At 41.6% G+C, this 26356-nt stretch overlaps 1 protein-coding gene across 2 annotated transcripts in view; it reads left to right on the top strand.

The window, feature by feature from the left end:
• Window positions 1-5132: 5132 nt before the first annotated feature.
• Window positions 5133-26356, top strand: part of PARVA (parvin alpha) — a 67316-nt gene continuing 46092 nt past the window's right edge. Inside the window, exons 1-2 of one of the 2 annotated variants that reach the window (XM_051621552.1) lie at window positions 5133-5379; window positions 5759-5968. In XM_051621552.1, the coding sequence (XP_051477512.1) occupies window positions 5833-5968 (136 nt within the window). In that variant the 5' untranslated portion in view covers window positions 5133-5379; window positions 5759-5832. Of the gene's footprint in view, window positions 5380-5758; window positions 5969-6749; window positions 6971-26356 lie in introns of those variants that run through there. The other variant, XM_051621554.1, reaches the window with a different exon arrangement.

Here is a 26356-nt window from a genome sequence, read left to right as displayed (position 1 = left end):
GGAGGTCATTGCTAGTCCACTCTCCATCATCTTCGGTAAGTCATGGGTAACAGGAGAGGTGCCTGAGGACTGGAGGGTAGCAAATGTCACTCCAGTCTACAAGAAGGGCAAGAAGGAGGACCCGGGTAACTATAGACCGGTCAGCCTCACCTCCATCCCTGGAAAGGTGATGGAACAACTTGTTCTTGTCACTATCTCCAGGCATATCAAGGAAATGGGGGTCATCAGGAGCAGTCAACATGGTTTTACCAAGGGTAAATCATGTTTGACTAACCTCATAGCCTTCTATGAGGAAATTACTAGGTGGATAGATGATGGTAGAGCGGTAGATGTGGTATACCTTGATTTCAGTAAAGCATTTGACACCGTCTCTCACAGCATCCTTGTAGATAAGTTGATCAGGTATGGGTTTGGTGATCAGGTAGTGAGATGGATCAAGAACTGGTTGAAAGGAAGAAGTCAGAGAGTTGTAGTCAATGGGGCAGAATCTGGTTGGAGGTGTGTGACCAGTGGAGTCCCTCAGGGGTCGGTACTGGGACCGGTGTTGTTCAACATCTTCATCAACGACCTGGATGAGGGTATAGAATGTACCCTCAGCAAGTTTGCTGATGACACTAAGCTGGGAGGAGTGGCTGACACACCAGAAGGCTGTGCTGCCATTCAGAGGGACTTAGACAGGCTGGAGAGTTGGGCGGGGAGAAACATGATGAAGTTCAACAAGGGCAAGTGTAGAGTTCTGCATTTGGGGAAGAAAAACACCATGCACCAGTACAGGTTGGGGGCTGACCTGCTGGAGAGCAGTGTAGGAGAAAGGGACCTGGGAATCCTGGTAGACAGGAGGATGACCATGAGTCAGCAATGTGCCCTTGTGGCCAAGAAGGCCAACGGCATCCTGGGGTGCATTAGAAAGGGTGTGGTTAGTAGGTCAAGAGAGGTTCTCCTACCTCTTTATTCTGCATTGGTGAGGCCGCATCTGGAGTATTGTGTCCAGTTCTGGGCCCCTCAGTTCAAGAAGGACAGGGAACTGCTGGAAAGAGTCCAGCGCAGAGCTACAAAGATGATTAAGGGAGTAGAACATCTCCCTTATGAGGAGAGGCTGAGGGAGCTGGGTCTCTTTAGCTTGGAGAAAAGGAGACTGAGGGGTGACCTCATTAATGTTTACAAATACGTAAAGGGTGAGTGTCAGGGAGATGGAGTTAGGCTTTTCTCAGTGATGACCAGTGATAGGACAAGGGGTAATGGGTGGAAATTGGAGCATAGGAGGTTCAAGGTGAATATGCGAAAAAATTTTTTTACTGTGAGAGTGACAGAGCACTGGAACAGGCTGCCCAGGGAGGTTGTGGAGTCTCCTTCACTGGAGACATTCAAAACCCACCTGGATGCGTTCTTGTGTGATGTGCTCTAGGTGACCCTGCTCTAGCAGGGGGGGTTGGACTAGATGATCTTTCGAGGTCCCTTCCAACCCCTAAGATTCTATGATTCTATGATTCTATGTGCAGAAGTGACTGGTCCTGCAAGAGCTGTTACCTCTGGGTATCTTTGAGAACTCTCAGGAAAATCCCAACCAATAAATAGGTGTTAAACATCTGCAAAATAACCTGGATGGAAATACCTTTTTTTCTAAGAAAATGTCCTGTTAACTATTACTCAGGGTGGGGCAGGCATGTTCAGCAGGCAACCACACAGAATTGGCAGGCCAGTAGAAGGCTGACTGCAGATACTTAGAAAAATAAAGAGGGTAGATTTTGGTCTAGTTCTGCTCTTCCTGGAGTCAGTGAAGCGTGTTACTGCAGGCCATCACAGCAACAGCAGGAGATTGATAAAACATTTTTTAAAATTCCACTTCAGCTCCTTAAACAACAAAAATGGTCAAAAAGCTAGAGCAGAGGTACACCTAGGAGAAAAATGGCAGGAGGAAGCTCCAAGACAAATGAATATTTATTGTATGGCTTTAATCAGCCTGGCTGCCACAGTGCTCATCTTACCAGCCTAACCTGTGGTCGGTATATTATGTGCCTTGACTCTTCTGCCACGTTCAGGAAGTAAGTCTCTGTTCATGATCATTCTGAGTCCCATAGTAAAAGAAATAAAAAACAGGTGTGTATGGACAGATATGCAGGTGATTAAGAATTATTTGAGTATGTGGATTTAGCCTTCTTTTATTGCCTGGAAAAAATATATATGCAATCAGGATACAATTAATTTGAGCTACTGGCTGGCTCATCTGTAAGAACAAGGTGCTGACAGGGAATGTGGTGAGAGCTCTTGTGGTCTGCTCCAGATTTCTATATGCCAGATGCAGTGAGTCCAGCCTGAATGGCAGCCTGCTGACTACTGTGTTCTGCATGTGGGATCATGAAGCATGATTGTGAAAGTATTCAATTATCAGATATAAAACAGAGCAAAAACCTAGCCAAACAAAAATCTCCACTGAACTTGTATTTGTGGTTAAAATACTGCATAAATAGGAGCTAGGCATTTAAAGTCAGCATTCCTGTATCTGTCATAACTTAGACCTTGTGTATATCTGTAAGGTCTGTTGTACTGAACATAATCTTAATTTAAGGTCATATGCGCACATATATTCCCAGATCAAAAAGAAAAAAGAGTAGCATACATAGTTCTAAATTTAAGATACATGGGGGAAAATGTAGCTGTCCTCAAAGAGGAACATCGTAAGTGCAAAACCAGTGCAATAATGTTATACCAAAAGAACTCCAAATAAATTCTGAAAGAAACCCATAAAAGAAACCAGTAAACTTTAGACTGTGTGTAGTTTTAGCATCTTTATTTAAAGCACTAAGTATTTGTTTTTCCAGATCTGATAAAGTTGATTTAAAACACATTAAGTTACATTTAAAATGTATTTTCTCCTTGTGAAACATTCACAGCTCATGAGGCTATTAAATAATATATTTATATAAAAGAAATAATACTGCATTTGTCATTAATTTACATATGCTGAGAGCAGTGAAATAGGAAAGAAAGATGCTTGCTCTTTTCAGCTATTTTGTGTGAGAATTGGCAAATGCATGTTGAATGATGACTTTCTCATACTGTACAACCCAGCACCTGTTACTCTTTGTGAGGTATCTGGCTTGTTCTTTCTGTTTTTAACACAGAATGATACAAAGGCAAACACACTTCTGCTTGCCAAAATGCTGCCTCTTCTGCTGTACCCACAAAATCCTATCTTGACATCTATGTATGGTCATTTGGGTCCAAGTGGAGATTTAGCTGCATCATTGCTCTGTTTGTAAATGCCACAGACAGACTCACAAGTATATGAAAATGGGTTTGATGTGTTTATTTATCCTCTTTTGGAGTAGTCTTTCATTATGTTCTTAAAAATTATTCAGAACTGTTCATCTCCTAATCAATACACTGTGCAAGTAACACTTCTGTAAAAGTAGAATAATATGTGAAATTCAGACTGTTCTGTAGACAACAGCCCTGAGACACAATCCGTGCTATAAGCCAGAGAGCAAACATAGGACAGGAGAGATGGTGTTAACAGCTCAGGCTCATTCCTGCTTCTAACTGATGGCAATATGGATGAATAAAGGTTTTCTCCAGGGCATATACTAACTATATGCAAGAAATACTCATTGATGTCTACCCCTCATCAGCTAACCAACATTACGGGCTTGTAAAAACACAACAATTATGAGTTGATTTAGACATATCCTCATGGTAATTTCATTTCACTTATTATGCCTAATGGATAGCTAGATATTTGCATGAAGTGTGTGTGGCTTTTTGCCTGAATTGTTAATCGAGTGATTAAATGGTAAGTGAAAGTAGTGCATCCAGATGACATTAATGCTGTTCCAGTCCTAGGTGCCTCCTGAACCAGTCACAGCAAATTATCTGTTTTAAAGATACTTCTCTCTTAAGCTACTCACCTGCAAATCAAAGCAGGATTGGTATAGGCAATCTATCATGCTAAGTAATCTTTCTTTCCCACTGGCTTTTATACTGGCCTGACAACGCTGGTTTCTTTGCAGAAGTGGATATGATGATGCCTGCTGCCTCTGACCACAGATGTATTGGAAACCTGCAAGAAGAGCTGCTTTGTAATAGGTGCTCAAGGCTGAAATGAAGGTAGTAAGCTTGAACTTTAACCTGCACAAAAGTATTTGGTGACACTTTATTTGGTTCTTTTCTATCAGTGCTGATCATAAGGTGCAGAAACATCCGCCTGCAGCTGAGACACCCCCAGAACCTTCAGTTACAAATAGGGATAGACCAACTGAGCTGTCTGAGCCCTGGTCCTGTTACCGTGTTAGGATAGCTCCCAAAATGCAAAGAGACTAAGTTTAGGAAGGAAGCATTGTTATTTAATGCAGGTTTGTGCAAAGCTGGGTACTTGGTGCCTTTCCACAAATCAAGCACACCACGGGAGATTTTTCATTACATATTTATACACAGAACTATAGAGTTATTAAGTTTCCAAGTCCATCCTCATTATAGTGATTGGTTAGTGATTAACTATAGTTATACCGCTTTTTCTGCTATCACACATGCTCAGGAAAAGGGTCTTCATCTCAGCAGGGGTCTTTTTGACCTAGGGGTGTGATTTTTAGTTTTATAATGACATTATAATGAGCTAAGTTCACCTACAGAATACAACATCACAACTTCAACAGCTTCAACTGCCCAAGACTGGTTTAGCCATCAACATCCTTGATTTTGGTTCTTCTTTATTACCTATTGCATTCCTTATGTAGACTTCAAGTCTCCTCTGCCAAGTTGCTGATTTACATGAGACACTCTATAAGCCTCTTGACGAATTGCCTTCTTCAAGGCCCGGTTATTGCAGAATGTCCTTGCTCGGTGCCAGCTGTGGCACTAACTGATGCCTCTCTGACTGCAATTTTAACCTGCATATATATATATATATATATATATAGAGAGAGAGAGAGAGAGAGAAAGAGAGTGTACACCTTACACAAAATAACCACACCATTCTAAATTTCTGAGTTATTTTCCAGCAGTCCTGCCTGTGTTTAACTTTGGGCACCTGTGTTACGTAGCACTCTGGTGTGTGTAGTCGCCTACATCGGTGCGTTTAGCCAAGCAGCCTGAGTTGGTGACTGGCTCTCCTGCCAGACAGAGGGTGGATGGGCTGTGAGACACGGTCCGTGCCTCAGGGTAATGCTGGCCACCCAAAAAACGGGGTGACTCAGCTGGGAAAGGAGCGTGGCCTTCACACCATTCGGGGGGGTGCAGCCCTCCTCGAGAGCCAGGCCAGCTCCTGCTGCTGGGCTTTCTCTTTGCCGGGACTGTGTGAAACACGCTTTTCCTAAGCCCGAGCCGAAGAGCGGGCAGGCAGAACGAGGACCCTCGGCCCATGGCTGAACCCCCTGAGAAGGGCAGGTAGGGGCACCCGATGGGCTGGGAAAGGGGCCCTTGGGATGGGGGGGTGCGTGTGGGGTGGCTGTGGGGCTGGGGAGGGGGCACAGCTGGGGAGGGGGCACAGCTGGGGAGGGGGCACGGCCGTGGGGCTGGGGAGGGGGCACTGCTGGGGAGGGGGCACGGCTGGGGAGGGGGCACTGCTGGGGAGGGGGCACGGCTGGGGAGGGGGCACTGCTGGGGAGGGGGCACGGCTCTGGGGCTGGGGAGGGGGCCGGCCCTCCCTAGCGGGCGCCGGGCGGGCGAGAGGGCGGGCGGGAGGGAGGGAGGGAATGAGCGGGAGAGCCGGGAGAGCGGAGCAGGAGCTGCTTCAAATGCTTGAAATAATTCCGCTTCCGTTCAGAGCCGGGAGCAGCCTCCCAGCGCATCGGGGCCTCGGACCCGTCTCCTCCATCCCCGGGCGCCGGCTGGGCCGTGATGGCAGCGTCCCCGCAGAAATCTCCGTCTTCCCCCAAGTCCCCCACCCCGAAATCTCCGCCGTCCAGAAAGAAAGATGACTCCTTCCTGGGCAAGCTCGGCGGCACGCTGGCGAGGAGGAAAAAAGCCAAAGAAGGTAAAAAAATGACAGGTTTGCACGTTTCCTGGGAGTTACCTTAAAATGGGGCGGGGGGGGGGGGGGGGGAGTGAGCGGGAAGAGGAGGAGGAGACAGGGGGAGAGGAAAAGGCTCAGGGGAGCGGGAGGAAGGGGCTGACTGGGGAAGGACGTGCGGGTGGGGTGGGCAGGCGAGCGGCGAGGGAGGAGCGCGCTGCCCCGTCCCTGCCGCTGCGCGGGGAGCCGGCGCGGCACGGCGGGGAGAAGCGGGAGCGCGGGCCGGCCAAGGCCGGGGCACCGCACGCAGCCCGGCCCGGGGCACCGCACGCAGCCCGGCCCTGGGGCACCGCACGCAGCCCGGCCCGGGGCACCGCACGCAGCCCGGCCCGGGGCACCGCACGCAGCCCGGCCCGGGGGCACCGCACGCAGCCCGGCCCGGGGCACCGCACGCAGCCCGGCCGCGGGGCGGGCTGTGCCTGCGGCCGAGGCGAGCCTGGGCCGGGCGGGGGAGCAGCTCGGGCCCGCGGAGCCGTGCCCGCCCCCTTCTCCCCGCACGCCGCGCGGGGGGCAGTGCGGAGCTGGTCCGGCGGGGCGGGCTGGGGAAGGAAGTGTTTCCCCGCGGCAGGGGCGGGCGGGCCCGGCAGGCCTGCTGGGCCGGGGCAGCGCGGCGGGGCAGGGCCCGGGGCGCCTCCAGGTCGCGGGCCCCGCGGGCCCGGCCGCTCCTCGCAGCGCGTCCGTCAGGAGTTCCTGCCTGATGCGGGGGTGAAACACGCCAGGAGCTGACGTGCTGTTTGACCCCCAGTGTGCCGCTTCGTGTCGGTGTGAGGCACGGCCGATACACGCTGCTCTGAGAACCCAGTGTAATGCACGCAGCCCATGTCGTGTTTGTGATAGTAATCATTCCTCGGATGCCTTGAGCTTAACCTGGTTGCTCTTGTACGAAGCAAAAAACCTTTGCCTCGTGACACTGGACCTTGGAAGAACACCAGGCATGTACAACAGTCTGGTTCTTTGTCCATACATGTGAGTTAATATCCACCCCCCTACTGAATCAGCCTATTTAAAATGCCATGAGGCAGAGAATTGGAATTTAACCTCCCTCACCCATCATTTTCACAGTTGATGTTAATTTAAATACGGAGCAAATAGAGTCAAAGGAACAGTCCCTTCAGAACACTTTTTTCAAGCAGCGTTTGTTGCTTCCAAGTGTGAAGAAAGGTGTTAGGATCAGCAGGCCCTTGCCTCTGATGTGTGTGTGAATAATTAAACCAGGCACAGTGTTTCAGAGCAGTACCAGTGCTGTGGACACGGACTGTATAGCTGGCAAGAACAGCCCCTCATTCTGGAGCTACCATACCATCTTTCTGAGATGCATGGTCTTGCTTTTCAATTAAAATTCATGTTGCATGACTGTGCTCACGTTGGCTTTTTCTGGTCATTGCAGATGGTCTAGAAGTTGATGAAATAATACATGATTACAGAGTTTATTATTACCCAGTTTGATACATTATTCTGTTAGGGGATTAATGAGTATTAGCAGCATTGAACTAGCAGTGATTTTCTGTGGTGACCGTGTATTGTACGTATGGTTAGAGATGATTAATTTGGCCTGTTTGTAGTAGATTTTGTATGTCCAGTATTATTATTGTACAATGCAGTTTTCCTCAGTGGCGGATATTGTCACAAATCTCCAGCAAACTGTTAGAGGCAGCAGTTACTTTTACCCACAATCTTGTTATTTCACAAAAATATGTATTCTGCGAAATAATATTTCTTGTTACTTCTATATCTGTATTAAATTTAATGTCTAAAACCTGTACCTCCTATTGTGTTATCATTCATATTTACCCTTCTGAAATTTTGGAGCAGCATTAGTGTCATCCTTTGTGTTTCCCAGTTTTCTAAAGTCTATTCAAAAGTAATGATGGTTTGTAGAAAAAAAAAACCAAAAAACTTTGTGAGGAGTTTGTTATTTGCTGGTGGTAGAAGAAGAATTTTATTAAATTGCCCTTAACATCCTTCTTGCTTCTGCGTGTATTCATTATGTTTCTTTAGTGGAAGCACATACAGTGATGAGATTGATGCGGTGCTATCTTCCTTTTTTGTTTTTAGCAGATTCAGATGGCTTTAGAGCTGGTAAATCCTTACTGTGAAGCCTGATGCAGAATCACAGAATTGTTAGAGTTGGAACTTCATGCTTCCTAATCTGCCCTCCACTAGAAATAGATATGGGTTTGCAAACTATCAATGAGTCGTCTTGTTTCTCACTGGCTGTGGCACACATGAGTTCCATCTTAAGTTGTGCTGGCACAGCTTCTAAGTTTCCAGATGCATTTGAAGCCTAGGTAGGAACTTCATATAGAAGATCAGACTGCTTATTTATCTAGACTTTGATTCTTTTTCCTACTTTAATTGACCTGTCTAGTGGCAGGTTTCCTATAGAGACAAGGTCTTGGTCAGAGAAGTGCACATGGTTATTCAACTGTTAACACGCATAATGTATTAGGAAATGTTCAAGACAGGCATTTGGAAAAAAATGTGGTTTTTTTTCTGCTGGGCATGTTTAGACCTTCAACTTTTGGAAACTAGAATGAAGAACTCGGGTTGCACCTTTACTCTGTCTTCATATTTTTTGTAGAACATCAAGATCTATTCTCTAGTCCAGTTAATCTGATACAGATTTCTACCTCATTTTGTTGTGAATGTTGATTTCTAATCATATAAGGTCTAAATAGGATGAACTGTTAGTAAGTCTTTAGAAATAACGCTGTGGGTTTTTTTTCTGTGTAGGGTATTAATTTCCCCTTTTACCTACTTAGTCCGGTGCTTTGTGATTTTAATGTTCTAGTAGCATAAATCCATCTTCTGTATTTCACCTGTGTCAGTATTTTTTTGAGGCAACAATTCTCTTTATTCTGATTGTTATCTTCAATGTATGGGCAGTAGATTCATTTAGATGAATGTAGGTTGTGCAGAAGATGCCTCTGTCATCCCAGTCTCTAGATAAGCTGGGTTGATCTGGCCAGAGCTACTGTGGCTTTCTTCCCAACCTCCACACCCTCACAGGCTACCATGGGACTGCTGCACACCCGACTCTGTTCCTCTGCTGCATGCCCCTCTGTTCTCAGGGTGCACACCTGGAATCAAAAGCTCAGGAGAATACCTGGCTCTTACAATGTAGCAAGAGGTCAAGAAAGTCAGTGGAACTTGGGGCAGTTGTAATAAGGGGGAACTGAAAATTTCTCTATCTTTCAGTTGGTATGAGTTCTGCTGTTACAAGGAGGACAGAAACTTACTGATTTATTTTGGTATCTTACTACAAGGGCTAAGAATTAGTATTTTTTTAATAATGCAAAAATATTTTGCCAGCTGTAGGGAGTATACTAATTACATTTTTGTACTATCTTTGTTACATATTTAGTTAACTTGTAGATGATATGTGATTATTGTATCCTAAACATATCTTGATACAAGTGCAAGGAGATAACAGATTGACCTCCTTTTTTTTCAGATGCAGGGGTGTGTTATGTTATCTTAGAAATTCTTCATGCTGGGTTCAATAAGATCATATGTGATTGTTGTTGAATTTTCCTGGCCTGGCAATCGTAGACACAGAAATTTCACTCCTAAGAGCTTACCGTAGTGGGGAATCTTAAGAATTGGCCCCTGACATGCTAATAAATTTGTGACATTTGGGAACACAGAGCAGAGTTCAGAATTGCTTAAATTGCATAGGAGCAGATGGGAAGCAGACAGTTTGGGCTCATGAATTTGGTAGAGAGCTCATTGTGTGGGTTCTTTTGATTTTCCAATTGATGAGATGTCGATTTCAGCACTTTGCTCTTCTGCCTAGTTTATTTGGTGTTGATGGGCAGGAGAAGGAATTGATTTTCTTCTAGTTTCCACTTACGATATTTCTTCTTTTTCTACTGTATCACTTGTTTGGATTTCATTTTGATATTTGAGGAAGTATGTTAACAGTGTGAAATATTGTAGGTTCTGCTATTTCTTGATAATAACCTTCAACTTAATCTTTACTTTGTTGCCATTGTGCGTTTCACAGAATACTATGAAATGAGAACAAATTAAAAATACAAATTAAGAATAAGTGTAGGGTGATGAGAGTTTTTCAGGTGTTTTAAGTAAAATTTTTGTTTTTCTGGAATCCATGACTGAAATGCCTTGTGTGGGAGTTTGTTCCTTTGGTCTGGGCATTCTACTACAAAATCAATGGATTTCTTAGTATACAAGAAGTATTCTGCTGAATTTTAATTTACATACTTGGATTATTTTATTTGGTCCTGCTTCTGCAGCTTCTTTTTAAGTACAGTAATGCACTCTGGTGCAAAGGACTCATTTTTTTCTATCAGTAGACTTTTGCTTTGCTTTTCTTTCTCACGCAAGAGATTCTAGACTAGCTTAAATGCTTTGCAGTCTTTGTCTTTTCTATTGTTCTCACCTATTGTATTTAAAATGCAGATGAAGCTGAAAGAACTGATTTATGGCCTACCTAATACATGGTGCAATGAAAATGGGCCACTGAATGCTAATTTCATACTGGTGCTTTGAAGACAGCATGTAGTGCTTTCTGTGAAAAGGCAATGGCATGGGAATGCTTCACTGTCACTCATATGTATTGTTGTCCCAAAGTGAAGTCTCTTTACCTGGGATGCAATAATCCAAGCCACACACAGACTCAAAATACTTGCTTTATTCCAGTTCTGCACAGAGAGGGGTGCTAGGTCATAAATACACAAAGCTAGCACACCTTCCCTGTAGCACAGAATTTGTTTTATGCTCAAAAAAAATTTAAAGATTTCCCTATCTCTAAGTGTACTGGTATCATTTGTCTGCATGATTGGTTAACTAGCTCTTCACTTCCACTTTTCACTGGCATGCTTAGAAGGTAGGGGCTTTTATGAGTAGGGATTCTTTCAGCATAAGGGAAGGTATTTTAGTACGTTAATGGGGTAGGTTCACAGTAAGTTTAATTAGTGATTGTTTTCTGTTATCTGTTTTACCTGATGCTCAAGGTTAAATACATTAATGGTTAGCCTCTTCCATTCAACTCTTCTTAACACCAAGATAAGCCCTTCCACTGGTTATGCTGACCTGTCTTTTTCTACATCAATATCTGTACTTTTGAATTTCTATCTTTTACTGAATTGACCCCAGGTCTTCTTGTGCCATCAGAATAGCTGAACAGCTCTTTTTGATGTCTGCCATCATGCACTTTACCTCCAACTTCAGTGCGTAGCAACTGAAATGTGCATGTAACCTTTCCCATACACACTGTGTTACATGATGTAATGCCACAGGCACATCAGGACGGCTGTGTAGCTGATGCTGGACAAAACCTTTTAGCACCACAATTGAAATAATTCTTGCCTTACAGCAGGTTCTGTTACGTAGATAAAATACTTCTGTTAAGTGGAAGGAACGTGGAAAGTGAAAAGAAATATAGAGGGAAGAGGCCCCTGCTTCATTTGTTATTGCATTGGTGTGAGTCTTCTAAGCACATCTACAGGGTATGAAAGGAAGATAAACTACTCAAGAGGAGAGTATTGGGGTTTTGTTTCCCTCCTTTGAATCCAAATTGTCAGGGGGTGTCTGGGGAGGCCTCTTTGTTGAAGGGCAGAAAGATAAACAGCCTTTGAAACACTTCTGTCAGTGTAGGCAGAATACCCAACTGTTGCTTATGCTGGGATGGCAGTAGACCTCCAGATGCACCTCTCAAACGTTCAAGTAAATAGCAGCTCCAACAGGCTAGAAGCTGTTTGTTACCTGCTCTGCTATGCTGAGTTTGTGCAGGTGAAAGAGAAACTGCTGCAGCCTGTGATAGTTTTTGGATCTGCCTTTCTCTTGCCTTCCTGCCTCCTCTTCCCACAAGTGCTGCTCTCTGTAATAAATGGAAACTAATCAGGCCTGTTAGCTGTTATCTGTAAGGCATTGTTAAGCATCTCTCATTATTTATATGTGGCTAAATTGAGAGCTAGATCTTATGAAGTCAGGCACTATATTTTCACAAACATTGCAAAGAGCCTCTGCATGCAGTAATTTGCAACCTAGCATTCTTTATCTGTGTATCTTGCATATGTTTCTCATTTTTTTTCCTCCTTTAACCTGCATTTTAACATTACTTCTGGCATTTCAGTTTTTATAGGACTCATGATCTCATTAGCAATTTTATCTAATCAATCAATTTTCTCTTTGGTTTTGGTTTCAAGAGACTTTTTTTTTTCTTTTAAAGGCTTTGGGTCTGGTTCATTCAGAGAAAAATATGAAAACGTTGCCTGTGAATTCATTTCTGAATCTCAGAAGTCTCAGATAATCCCTAACTTGTTCTAAAAAAGCCATTGTTTTAACCAAATATTAATGTAGGACTCAGTCCAATTGTGCTTGGTCCGTGTATTTTCTTTACACCAATATGTGCAGGAAGAACATGTAATTCCCGGATATCTGCATTTTTGCCAGACAGGTTATTGAGTCTATATCCAGAGGTACCCTATCATGGCAGAGCTGAGCATACCCGGTGCCTGCTTTATGTGAATGTCTCCTAGCATGTGTAAACATTTGTGAAGGGATTAGATAACACAGGATTGTAAAACAAAGGATATGTAAAATGCACTGACAATGTTGGGATTAGCACAAAGCACAGCACTGCCCACCTCTCCTCTGCCAGAGAGGAGGCAAAGGAGCTCGTGGTGTCTCACAGGAGGCAGGAGGACCCATGGATGCAGTAGGGCATGTGTGTGAAGAGAACACAGAGCCAGGCTGTCCTGCTGGTTCCCACAAGAGCACCTCTAATCCTTAAGTCCATCCAATTGCTTTTGAAATAAATAAGGCGATACAGGTTTTGGTTTTGTTTTTCCTCCTGTGTGATTAAATTGTGAAAGTTACTGCTACAGGGTGCTTTGTATGCCAGGAATGTTTTTTGAAAGGGAGGGACTAAAAATGGGTCTGAGTTCATTCTAGATGAAAAAAAAAAGAAGTGTGCAGTGGCCCACATGTGAATCATGTAGGCCATCATCAGTATTTCTAGTTCAGAAATAATTAAATGCCTATCATTAAATTAATGGCTATTTGCAAGCTTGTACCAGGGGAAAATATTCTGTTGGTTTCCTTTTCCCTATTTGTATTGCTAAGAATGCATTTCTGCTAGGAGCTGCAACCCTGGACTTTGATCAGCTATTCTGACCTAACACAGCTATTAATTCTGTTGTTGTTCTCTTGACTACCTGCATGTGGGCATAGAGCCACTGAACTCTGTCTTTGCATTTGACTTCCAAAGCAGCCTTAGATAATGTGGGCAAGTTAGCTGTTACAGAAGTATGGCTTTTATGTCCTGTGTTTTTCCATTTGAGCAGTTTCTTCATTGTCTGAGTCTATAGATTTCATACAGGATAAAACTAAAGATGCACAGAACGGGTTAAAGGAAGCAGGGTGGTGGAGAGGAGCAGAGCCAAGGGGTCTGGCTGTAGAAGGCAGCTGCTCTCTGAAGTGAGCTGGCCTGGGAGGAGGGACAGGGCTGGATGGTCGCAGGGAGGGGGAGTGTGGGAAGGATGTCTTCCAGTAAGGCTGTATCCGTTCCTTCCTCTCCTCTCGTCAGCAGCAGCTGCTCCCCCCTCTCTCCTCGTGCTGCCTTGGTCACAGTGGTCACTGCTTCTCTTCAGGGTGCTGTGAGCAGACATGGATGAGGGTGCTTGGGGGTTTGGCAGTGCTTTTTGCTACAGCTGTTGTTCCCCATCTGTGGCGAAGGGGTGGTGGCCACAAGCTGCCAGCTGGACTGTGCTGTCATGGGGACTGACAAGCTTAGGTTGCAAAATTACTGAATAGTTACTGGAAGGGACCTCTGGAGATCATCTAAAGGTTCCAGTGTCTGATGGTTCAGGATCTCAGCTGAGGGAAGGTGGACTGGTCTGATAAACCAAGCCTGTACCTCTGACTGGCCAGGTGTGCTGAAGGCATGATGACAGCATAGTCTGTCAGTTATTTTCAGCATCTGCTGTAGTTGGCTAGATGCATAGCAATTATCTAGATGAAAGGTAAAAAAGATTAAAGTGGTGAATAATATCAGCATTAAACAAGTTGTTGAAGAGTCTCCGGTGCTTCCAAATTACATGACAGAGCCATGGAAAGGATGAAAAAACAGCTAGAGGCCAGCTCAGACTGATGTACCTTTATTTCAACATAATTTTTTTCTTTATGTTTCCAGATTTAAAATATGCTATCCCTGATATCAGACTCAAAAAAACATGCATCCAGTCTTCAGCGTGAAGGTGGATATAACCAGGTGAAGCTGTAGAAGAGAGTAAATATGAAGTTCTCATTTTCATCCTCAGAAAAGTGAGCGTGCTGTTGAGGAATCTGTAATTTTAGAACTCCAGCATTTTCCTTAGCATTTAAGGAATCTGCCCTGAAGGTGAGAGGAGACCAAGACTGACAAAGAGAAAAGTTCTCGCTGGGTATGGTTACAGCTTGTGGGGTTCTACATATTCTGAAACCCCTGAGCTCAATGGCAGCTTCCTGTAAGTGCAGGTCTTTGCTTCTGTTAATCTCCATTGGACAGAATCTCTGGGGTAGATCATGCTTTTTATTTTCACTTTAATGTCTTCCACAACCAGTAAACCATGCCCTCCCTGCAGATGGAATAGTTTAATACTGGGCTCTCTGCCTTTCTCACTGAGATTAAGATAAGGACAGTCCAGTTCTTTGTTACTTCACTGTGTCCAAGATCAAATGCTTCCAATTAACTTAATCCACACAGTTCTGCAGTCCTTTTCAGCAAAATGCTGATGTCACTGAGAGTGAAATCAGTAGTTCTAGAGGCAGAGTTCTTTGTGAAGCTTTAGAAAAGCAGTGACTGAGGTGTATCTAAAATACTATTGCTTTCCCATCTGGTGCTTCTATCCTCTTCCTTTTTCTCCCCACACCAGTTCCTAATAAAATACATGGTGCTGTTGACTTGTGTCCATGATGACAGGCTATTTTCTTAGCTAAACTGCAGCCAAAACAAAAAAGAGATGACCCTTGGAAGGGCAGTTAACAGTGCACTAGGTGCAGTCAGTGTTGTGCTGCGAGCAGTGTGATGCCATTTTGTGTGAGATAGGATGAGCTGGAACGCAGGATATTTTGCAGTGCTTCACATTTTGACTTGTATTACTTCCAAATGCTGGGCTGAGGGCTTAGCTTGTTCTCTATGTATTCCATGTCCCTTCTCCAGCTCATAGTAGTTCCTCTGCTTCTTTGGGTGTGTAGCTGTACTCAGAGCCTTGCTTTTGGATGTATTGTCATACATTTTCTGTTTGGTGTGCTAATATTTATTAATATAATACCCTTGTCCCTCTTGGGATTGGGTGGGTGTGTGTGTTGAGTACGCCAGTGAGTTAATTCACTTTGGTGACTAGACTGAAATACAAACAAAAGATGTCTTGGACCAAAAGCAGACTCAGATCAGCAGCCTTATGAGAATCCTTAGACTACCATGCTACTATCCATTGACAACATGTGCTCAGGATGGAGAAAACTAAGGGCTAGAAAAAAAAGAAAAACAGGGATGTGACTGGTCAAGAGTGAGTTGTACTGGCAGAGCTTTATTAGGAAGATTAGCCACCATCTGTTCACCCTAATCCTGCACCTGGCTCTAGGCTGTGCCACTGTTCAGCAGAGTGATGATCTTACTCAAAATATTAAAGAATTGCAAGGTTAAGAAACAAGACTCTGCAGCCTCTCAAATGTTCTGCTTTCCTTTTAGTTTTGTAGTAGTCCCTTTGAAAAAATCACTATGAAACGTTCTTATCATATATGTAGATTTAGTACAACATGAAAGAGAGCACATTGGTAATGAGTTAGTAATACTACTTTTAATCTTTTTATTCTTCATGACTTACTGATGTTTGTGTTAAGTACTATGTAGTGTACCATGGTTGACAATATCTTACCTGCTTTCCTTACATAATTATTCTTATAAAAGAAAATGCCTGGAATATATATTTCTGCAAGTCATTCTTGGTAGTGGTATTTGTGGTTAAGTCCTTTTGGCTTTTCTGATTTCTACTTAGCATAGAGCCGATTCTGTTCTTTTCCCTTCCTTCCACAGTCTATGGCAGTGACCAAGTGGTGGGTGATACTAACCTTTATTCATAGGGACTTCAGTCAGGGTGCTAGGAGAGGGGGTGCAACAGTTGTCAGCTGCTACTGCCTACCTTCTAAAGCTCTGAGCAGGGACTGAAGGATGTGGTAGAGTGAGGAGCAGCTGTTCTCTCCAGAGTGGTAGAGATGTCCCAGACATGAAAATACAATCTCATACTGCAAAAGCTTTGAAAGCATCAAAGATCCTAAATGTAGTCTAAACATTATAATTTCCTGAATGTTTCTCTAGTATAAGGTTCATCATTTTTTAATGGAAAGTATGTTCACGAGAAGAAAAATCCATCACCACATCTTTAGTATTGGTACTGAAGTCTGTAGTACTTGAATCTCTTTAGCCTGTCTTTGCACATGCTAAGACAACTTTTAAGTGCTCTAAAGCTGGCCTCTTGGCTTTGGTGGCTGCAGCAGTGCACAAGCAAACAGTTCAAGTGAAGTTAATGATGCTACAGACAGGATGGAGAAAGGGAGTAATGAAAGAATTTATTTCATACATGTTTTTCTGCATTATCTTTTTGGGATACCAGCTGTTTCCAGTAGCTGTGTTTCTTTAGTCATTTTCCTGTAGTGCTTGCCTATATTAATGTCTACTAAGAATAGATAAAGGTTCCTCTTACCAGTGATGTTCAATAGGTGGACTTCAACATAACCCTTTTCAGACAGTGTGCAGGAAATGACTGCTGATTTCTTTTATGTTAGGGCATAATTCTCTGGTGTCCTGGTTTGAGCTTCTTATTTACTGCAAAGGAAAAATTTTAAGTTGCTTCTCATGGCCTGGCCAAAGGTTTTCTGGCCCTATCTCCTAAAAGTGCATGCTGTTATTTCAGTGTTGCCCTACCACTTGTACATGCACTTCCTTAGCTCATGATTGATTGTTTCCCTGCAATTCCAGACAGTCAAATACTTGGGTATTAAGCAATCATAGGGCTGTGGTGGACCACCATCTTGGCTCAGCAAGCATCATGCCTTACAGACAGATGAACAGGGGTACAGGCAGCCTAGAGAGTATGCATGCAGCAAGGGTAGGTGTTAAGGTCAGAATTTCCAAGACCAGAATGTCTAAATTGCCATGCCCTACTTATCCAACTGTGAGCTGGATTAATGAAAGGGAGAGGTTAGACAGAGAAGTACTTTGGGTACATTTAGTGGGAGAAGAGAAGGGTGTTTTCTTTTGTATCTGTACAGGTGGTCCTTTTGAAGCAAGCCAAAATAAGCGTCTTCACCTGGGCAACGGCCTGAATAGGTTGGCAGGGTGTGAGTGTGTGTAAAGAACAGCGTAACAGTTGGCAGTGTACAGCCTTTCATTTATTTTTTCATAATAAGTTTCTTCTTTGACCATCAAGTTAGACTGAGGCCTAATAGTTTTTTTTCTTCTAACTGTAGGCAGTTCTAAAGAGCAAACTATTAATAGTGAAATATTGGTTTAAGAAGAACACTAATGCACAAGGTATTCTAGAGCAAACGAGGCAATGCTGTCAATGGTTCAGATTGTTCTTAATTACAATAATGGCATTATAGGAGCTGCAGTTGCTGTCGGGCACAAAAGAAGATAATGATAATGTCAGAGTGCTCAGAGTAAATGCAGGATAATGTATTGCAGTACTGGATTAAAAAGATGATATGCCTAACTTGTCGTTGTAGTTGCATGAAGAAGAGGAAGAATGGTAAAAGGCCAGAACAGTTTTTGTTGTAACTGTGTAGTTCAGGGTTTGGAGGGTTTTTTTGTGGCCTGTACTTTCAGGATTAAGAAGAAATGTCAGATCTCATGTGTTTAAATGATACGTATTAATTTTACTAGAAAAGCTGATCACATCTGCCCCCCCTCTTGGAATAAAGAAAATCACCCTTGCTTTGAGAAGAGAGGAGGTACGTGTTGGCTCAGTACTCTTATCCCCCTCAACACTTTTCATATCGATCCTGTTAGAATAAAATAACATGAATATGGTAGATTTGGCCCTGAGTCAGAATTTGTCCCAGTAGCCTCTGGAAGTATGTCCAGATCTATTTGACATATATGATCCCTATTTTATAGTGAGACCAAAACAACAAAAAAATTAGACTCTTGAGTTTTGGGGGTGTTTCAAAGGTGATTCTGAATTCTGTGGCTTGAGGCCAGGTCTGAACTCTAGCACTTGTCAACATTTTAAGGCCATGTGCTGGGCACTCAAATTTCTTGCTGTAGAGGAAGACACTTTACTGTTTTACTGCAAAATAGAACATCAGCAAAGCAGCTCAGGGTCTTGGATTCTTGTCACTACTTTGTTATGCTTCTCAATTGTAGGTAAGAACAGAAAATAAACTAGAAAATAGGTATGGTGTTCTTCATACCACGACTGTTGGAAGTGACTTAGTGCCTTGCATACTTCCTAAAATCTCATTGCAGTGGTGGGTTGAACTGAAAAAACAATAATCAGCATTCACTTGCTTTGCATCTTTATTATTTTGTTCATGTTGAGGTGACTGGAAAGAGTAACTCACAAATGAAACAATTTCTATAGAATCCAAATAAATATTTTTAGGAGTTGTTATCTCATGCACAGCATGCCAGTATGCTTTGCAAGTACTTCCCCAAACGGGCTGCAGGGTGCAGGTGCTCTGTAGGGCACAAGGTGGCTCCAGTTCACGAGGAAAGCTGGCGTGAGTGGATTAAATGCCAGGAATTAGTTCACAGGAATCAGCTAGAAGTGTGTGTCAAGAGTGGAGCTCAGCATTTCGCTGTATTGCAAGTCTGGTATTTTGAATATGAACTGCATCCTGATGGGTCTCTGGAATAAGACTGTGACTAGTCTTAGAGCAGGATTGGTAAATTTAGATTGCATTTTGCTTCTTGCATTTCATTTTTGAAGGAGTTACCCCAGTGGATTTTATCAGACTTTCTGAGCTAAATCCGAGTAAAGGGTAACACAACGTTCCCAGGGTAAGCTACAAGAAAACAGAGCCGGTGCGTACAGTAAGAGCAGAAATGTGAAGTAACTAGGCAGAGGATAAAACAGAGGTTCAAAGGTGCATGAGAGAGGTTTTTATCAAGCAAGTCATTAAAGTTTAATGGGTAAGGAAGAGAACAGAATAAGCTGATAAAAAAATCCCAAATTATAACCAAACTTCATTTAAAAAAATGATTTGTTTCTATTGTTGTCTGTAACAACAGTGTTTTTGTTTTCAGTCTCTTAGAAGTGAATTACTTGTCCATTTCTATTTCCAACACAGAAATAGCTGCTAATAGTCTGCCCTTACATGGAACATCTTCATCTGTGCATTTCTAAACACCTGAGAAATTTTGAGTCAGGACAGAACGGGAGAAATGTTTGTTCTGTTTGTAACATCTGCTTGGAGTAACTGAGGCAGAAAAAGATTAATTGAGTTGATTTACTCCTATGATCTTTTGCAGGGTAAGAAGTGGAAATGAGCAGTGGTCTCCTTATTTCAGTGTTTAGTCTTGCTCCATTAGATAGTGCTTTGTGCCATTCACAGTTTTGTTTGGTTGTTTTAACATGCTGTTTCATGTCTTGATACAGTTGAGATTTTTATACGAAACTGAACTTCTAATTGTTTGATGTTTGTTTGTTGTTGTTTTTTTTTAACAACAGCTCAATTGGTGTTTAATTTTTTTGTTTGTGTGAAGTAGGAAAAAATTGTCCTTGGTTTTTAATTTTTTACTTTGCTTCACATACTGTTTCATAGTGTTTACATTAGATAAATACATGAAGAAAGAGCAGTTCTTAATGTGATCTTTGCCTCTATCCCAAAGGAGGATTTGGTTAAGAGGTTCAAGCTGGTTTTACTTAATAACAATATTTCTGAAAGTACTATCAGGTGTTAAACCAAATTCATAAGCCTGACTTTGCCACGTTATTTATTTTAGCAGTCTTAAAGCGTACAGTTTTTGTCTCTAACATCTAATGTTAAATACAGCAGAACAGATTAGGTGCAAGACCTATGCAGAGTTAATATTAAGAATAAAATAGTGCAAAGCACCTTTTTGACTTAGTAGATTCTCTGTATTTTCAGTTTTCCACATGAATTTTATCCAAAGTTGTCTGTGAGGCATGATTACAATTAGTAGCACCCCATATTAGATCTAATCCCTTTGTTCTTCATTGAATCAGAACACCCATTAAGGTCAAAGAAAGTTTTGACTGAATAAGGAATACACCAACTGGTTCTAGTTTTAGTACATATAGGGCCAGTTTGTGGGTCACAGCCAGCTTAGAAGTGTACAGCTCCAGTGATTCCAGATCTTGTGCATAATAGGCAGATCCTTCACATTGTTAGGACGGTGCTTTATTAACATGTCAAACACAGAAGAAATAAACCTGACAATTTCATGGCTGCTCAGAATCTTATTAGCATGTCTTAATGTTTAGTGTTTCTAAGCTGAAATTATGCAAATATGTCTTCAAAAACATTTCCCTGTTTTCATGAGAGAGTGAAGAAAATAGAAGTAATAAAAAATTGGAATTAAATACCCAAATAGTTTGGCCAATTAATAAATCTGCAGTTGCAGAATAGAAGGTCTGTGGGCTGGAGCTGGCTCTTAACTTAATGTTAACTTACATTTAATTAGCCGACCAGATGGAAGCTGGCTAAGCTTTGCATGAAGGCTTGTGGGAAAAAGACATAATCTTCCATTTTGTCAAAGGAACTAATACCACAGATTAAAGGTCGGTGTTCTTTTCAGAATTTAAAGAGTGGATGCATAGCGGCTGATGCAAGAAACAGCAAGGGCACTAATAAATTAGCTTAACCCCTAGATGACTAGTATACTAGTTCTGCTTCATTTGATTCCCCAGTTCAAGCCAGTGGTCTTCAGTTTTGGTAATAATTCCAGAGAGATAAGAATATCTGTAAATTTTATTCTTTTGTCAGGGAAGTAGAGTCATATGTAGGCAGTTAGCATGGATAGAGAGATGAACCTCTGGGAAAAGGGAGGAAGGGAATGAGGGAAGGAAGGAGGGAGGGAGGAAGGTTGGTTTATGCTAATTGTTTGAGCTTTTAACCACTCTTTGGAGGTAATTCCTAGTGGTTTCAGCAAAGTGGGAGAGAGTTCTTTCTGAAGTGAGAATAGCAACTTGCATAACAAGAACGTAAGAAGAGTTTACTGTAAAATACAGAATGCCATGCTGCTTGTGCAGAAAGTAAGGTAACCTCCTGCAGTAGGCAGTAATTATTATAACTTTGGTCTGCCATCTTTGCATATCTTATTTACAGCAGAAATATTTGTGCAAAGTCTAGATTGGGAAAGGAAGCTGGGAAATAAGCACCTGTTTTTTGAATTAGGTTTATGTCTGTGTTCATGTCCAGCACTATGATGTCTGACACTAGGGAATTGGATCTCTGGTGGACTTTACCAGCTGAGATGCACCTGTAGAGCTGGTAGGTGTCTTTTAGACACCAAAATACATACCTGGACCTAGGTACCTAAATAGCTGTTGGAGTTTTCACAGTATCTAATCCCCTGTTAGTCCAACACAATATATTTTTAAACACTTCAAGACTTTAAAACATTAAAAAACTTGCTTCTGTTTTGTAAAGCTTTTTTGCTACTAGCGCTTTGCTAATGTTTTGCATCTAGACTTTCCCATGGTAGCCAAAGATCCACTACCATTTATTTTTGTATCATTTAAGTGAAATTATTTGGATGGGATTGGGTCAGTTCTTAGGAAGAGCGAAGTATCTTGCAAACCTCAGTTGATAATCTGTACTTGCTGACAGTTCCAGGAGAGAGGGCTAGGGAACTGAATAAACATGAAAAGTCTGCAACCTTTTTATGATTGCCTTGTGTAGCTTGAGATCAGATGTGCTGAGCTGAAGTCTGTTTACTGTAGCATTCTTAGAGTGTGGATAATCTCCAGACTGCAGCCCCACAATCTGCAAGGTATACAAATAAAAAAAAAAAAAAATTTAGGGGAGAAAGCTTTTCTACTGTATCAGCTGAACAGGAGCACATATGGGTTTGGAATCCCACCAAGTACTTTACAAGCTGTATTCACATATATGTATGTTGATGTTTTAATCTCTTTTCTCATTTTTAAATAGTTACATACAGAGGATAGAAGAAGAATTTTACTAGTCACTGTTTACTAGACCACATTTATCTACAGTTACCAAATGGTGGTGGTGGAGATACCACAATAATTTTCCATTATAAGTTACTGACATATTTTAGATACCACTTGGTGACAAAATATTTAAAGAGATTGGTAAATTTAAAAACAATTGTAGTTGCAAGTGATGGAATCAGCACTTATCAAGGGTCTCACTTCAGTTGTTGTAGACCCAGAGGAGTATAGGAGAAGGTTGTGCACTTATGGGAGAAATGTAGGTAGTATGCAAATATTTTTTTTACTTGTCAGATAAAACTTAACACTGCACATCTAAACTCAGTTTTAAAAGCCTGTTGCCTAATATGGAGAGTGTAGTATAACCCAGTAGGATTTGTCCCAGTAAGCACATTTGAAGACAACATTTAGGAGCAAAGTAATTAATTTACCTTTGTTAAATGTGTTGAATGTCTTCAGGTGGTCATCATATTCAGTCTCCTAAGGGCATGAATACCTACGAATTTTACTTTCATTGAACTCTGTTACAAAAAACTGCTGAAATCAGAAGAGTCTGGGAACTGCCCTTTTCATGGAATTACTGTGCAGTATGAAACTTGCCAAAACCTAATGGATCATTTGCAGGAAATTGGAAGTTAAAGTGCATGAGTCAGTCTGCTTCGAGGCTGAATGGTTTCCACTGAACTTAAATAATGAGTGCCAAGACCTAGACACAGTACAATCAACTGCAGCAGTTTTATTCAGTTGTTTCACCCAGGCACTGTAGAGAATTCTGTGTTTAGTGGAGTCCTCCTTGTAATTTAGTTCCCCAGACTTTAAAAGTGTTAGCATACATTGTTGTTACGGTCATTGAAAGCTTTGTAGAAGCAGCAGCAACCTGAGCATTTTTTTTTTTGCTTGAGAGCAATTACTACAGAGTATGGACTAGAATGTGCAGTTTCAGGGATTTCATCTGTAGGAAACAACCACCCGCTTTTGTAATGCCAATCTCCAGAAAAGGCACCTTTTTTTTTTTTTTCAATTCAGAAGTGACATGTTAGCTTCACACTTTCTTCTCAAAAGACACAGTTCATTTATTTCCTGGTGTGTGCAATATTTATTGTAATATATCAAATATCAGATAAGAGAAAAGATGGAATTCTTAATAGTTTTGATTTGTAATAGATCCTACGTCCAGAGAATATTTGTGCAGTACCTCTTTGTACCAGGTTACTAAATGAATCTAACTCTTTGTAGGAATTCAATAAGAGAATGAGTTGTTCCTGTATATGCACATGGCTTAGATTTCCCTAATATAAGTTACTCACTTACCTGTCTGTGCATGGAAAGAGTGGTTGGAGGCATGCATGGCCTGGTAGCTTCTTTGCTCAATTCTTTGCTCTTGCAGTGGGAGTCTTGTTCTCCAAGTTGTATCAATAATTGAAACTTGTGAGCATTTCTGAGTTGGAGAATCTCTGTATACCAGAACCTTGGGACTTCGGGTTCACACAGGCAGTGTGTGATGGGAGGTAGATGATGTGTCTCCAGCCATTCACAGTTGCTCATGACAGTGTCACTGCTCAGCTACAGAGATCACTGTGTGCCTGGAGTGACAGAATTACAGAATGGCTGAGGTTGGAAGGGATCTCTGGAGGTCCCCAAACTGAGATGTGCCCACCTAGACTGTGCCTCATAAATAATGGCTACAGACTCAGCTGTATTTATTTATGTGCATTCACCAGAGTGCAAGTTCTGTTCCCCTTGCCCTCAAAGGAAAGTATTTCTTCTGGGTGTTTCATGGGAGCAGACCATGTAAAGGCTCCAGAGAAATCTTACTGTTTCAGGTCTTGAAAGTAAAGCTGAGTTGCAGCAGTGGGTATAATTATCTGGCACTTTTCTAATGTATATAACCTAAATAGGAATGTTAGATTTAATTTATTTTGTTAATTTAATTTTTAACTTAATCTTTTTTTTTTTTTCTTTACATAAATAGCAACTATCTCTTGTATAACATAAAAACAAGCAAGTGAACGGCCAACCAGCTCAGCAGTTACTGGCCAGAGATGTACAGCTGTAGATGAATATGAGATGCATATGATGGCTTTTCAGAATGCTCTGTCAGCCTCCAGCAATTTGTCACTGACAACTCTTCTTATATATGTGATTTTTTTGTTACCTTCAGTGTGCTACATAAGGAGATCCTCAGTTTTACCATGAGCTTTCTGAAGATCCATCCCTTAATGTTGGTTGTATTTTCTGGAATATTGTTTTTTGAATGTGTATTCCCACTTCACTTGCTCTGCTGAATGATCACATGGTCCTGAGTGTGTATGATTTCATGTGGACAGCAAGATATTAGGATTTTCCAGCATTAATACTGTAGTTTCATTCCAAGGTGACTGAAAAGATGGAGTCTCACACTGATCATGATCCCTTAAGCCAATTTGTGTGTTTGTGTGGCTGTGAAATGAATAGGACTGGGAACTGACACAGGCTAAAACTACAGCTTTTTACTGTTGTTGACTGGTTGGGTGGTTTTAATCTGAATCTCTTCCTGATTTAATTTATCATAAGGCCATGTGAATTCTCCTGCAATTATGATCATGTGAGAGTGAGAGTTAGCAACAAGTTGGGGAACGAGGTGCAATCACCCCTTTCAAAAGCGGAGGCCATGGCATAGGTTCCTGCATTAGGTTTGGAGATTTAATTACTGGGTGCCTCAGTTTCCAGATATGTGAAATGGAGAAGTGACAAGGATTCAATTTGAAAGACCATTTGAGCTTTCTAGCTGAAATATGTTAAGGGTTATTAAGTGTGAATATGGTGAAAAGCTTAGCAGACAGGTGTGGCTTAAATAAGTAGTTTGAAATCCAGTAATTCAGTTCTAGGTTTAATTGAAAGTTGTAATCCCAGCAATTGGTGCCAATGTCTTCTAGGATTTAAATCTAGGGCACTGAAGCGTGTAATTTAAGGCTTTACAGAACAGTGTTAGTGGATATATGCTTATCACTCAGCACGTGTTAGTATTATTCCTGTGGAATGCTCTTAATTAAAATCCAGTGGTTGCTTACAGTGCATTTGATGCTTACTATCATGAGTGCTCAGTCAAGTTAGCAGAAACATAAATTTAAAAGAAGAATGATTTTTCTTGGAGGTACAATATACTTGGCAGACACTTTTGTAACTGATGTTGTCATTAACATACAGGAGGTTTCTGCAGGAGACTCCTTGTTGATGAAATTATTTGTTTTCCAAATCCTAATATTAGCTTTAGTATGAGGAAAGGGACTTTTAAGTCAGTACACCAGAAAACAGGACTTTTGCAGGAAAACAGCCAGTAGGTCGTGTCTAGTTTACATACTATATTCTTAACATCTCATACTTAAAACATATTTGTTTCGAAAAAGTTACACCCAGAAAATTTGTTGATAAATCGGAGATTTATTTTTTTTTCTTTGAAGAGGAGGAACATGCACCTAAATAAGTGTTTTGTGACACAATATTGCTTCTTTCTGAATTTTTACTTTTTTTTTTTGGCTGGTGTATTGTTGGTTCTCAGTCAATGGGTTAATTGTTTCAGTGTGAACAACCAAAATTTTAAATATGAATTCTAACTTTTTGACCCCATTAATCACACAACTGCTTGACCTGTCTTGCTTACTGTAGCACTGTTTTTTTTTTAAATTGATGAGTCATGACCATATATTAAAAATTATTTATTTAAAAATAAAAAAAGGCCCTGCTTGCATGTTTTAAAGATTTTGTGATCTAAGAATTTAGCATATGTGTGTCAGTACATATTGCAGTGGGCTCCTGATATCGTAACTTCAATGAAAATTAGATCCAAATTAGAGCAGACTTTGAAAAAGGGTTGTGGGCACATGTTTCTGGGAGTGGCTGGAAGAACTTACTGTACGGGAAAGTTCAGTCATGAGTGTACCCTACCTAGAAAACAGATAGGGTTGTGTTTCTGGTTGAAGCAAGATGCCAAATTTAAAGCAAAGAACCAATTAATAAGAAAAGAAAAACTCCAACTATGCTATAATTGACGTTACTTGGTTCGCCTTCCAAAATATTTTTAGAAATTCAAGTATTTCAACAAACCAGTTGTTGGTGGTTGTTTGTTGGTTTGTTTTTGTTTTGTTTTTATAATGCCATTAAAACTTCCTTGGAGAAAAAACCAAACTCTTGAGCATCAAAACTCTGCCCTCTATTACAGCCC

This window comes from Apus apus, chromosome 5 (assembly GCF_020740795.1).
Source record: "Apus apus isolate bApuApu2 chromosome 5, bApuApu2.pri.cur, whole genome shotgun sequence".
Classification (NCBI taxonomy): Eukaryota; Metazoa; Chordata; class Aves; order Apodiformes; family Apodidae; genus Apus; species Apus apus.
This window is presented reverse-complemented; position numbering and strand designations above follow the sequence as displayed.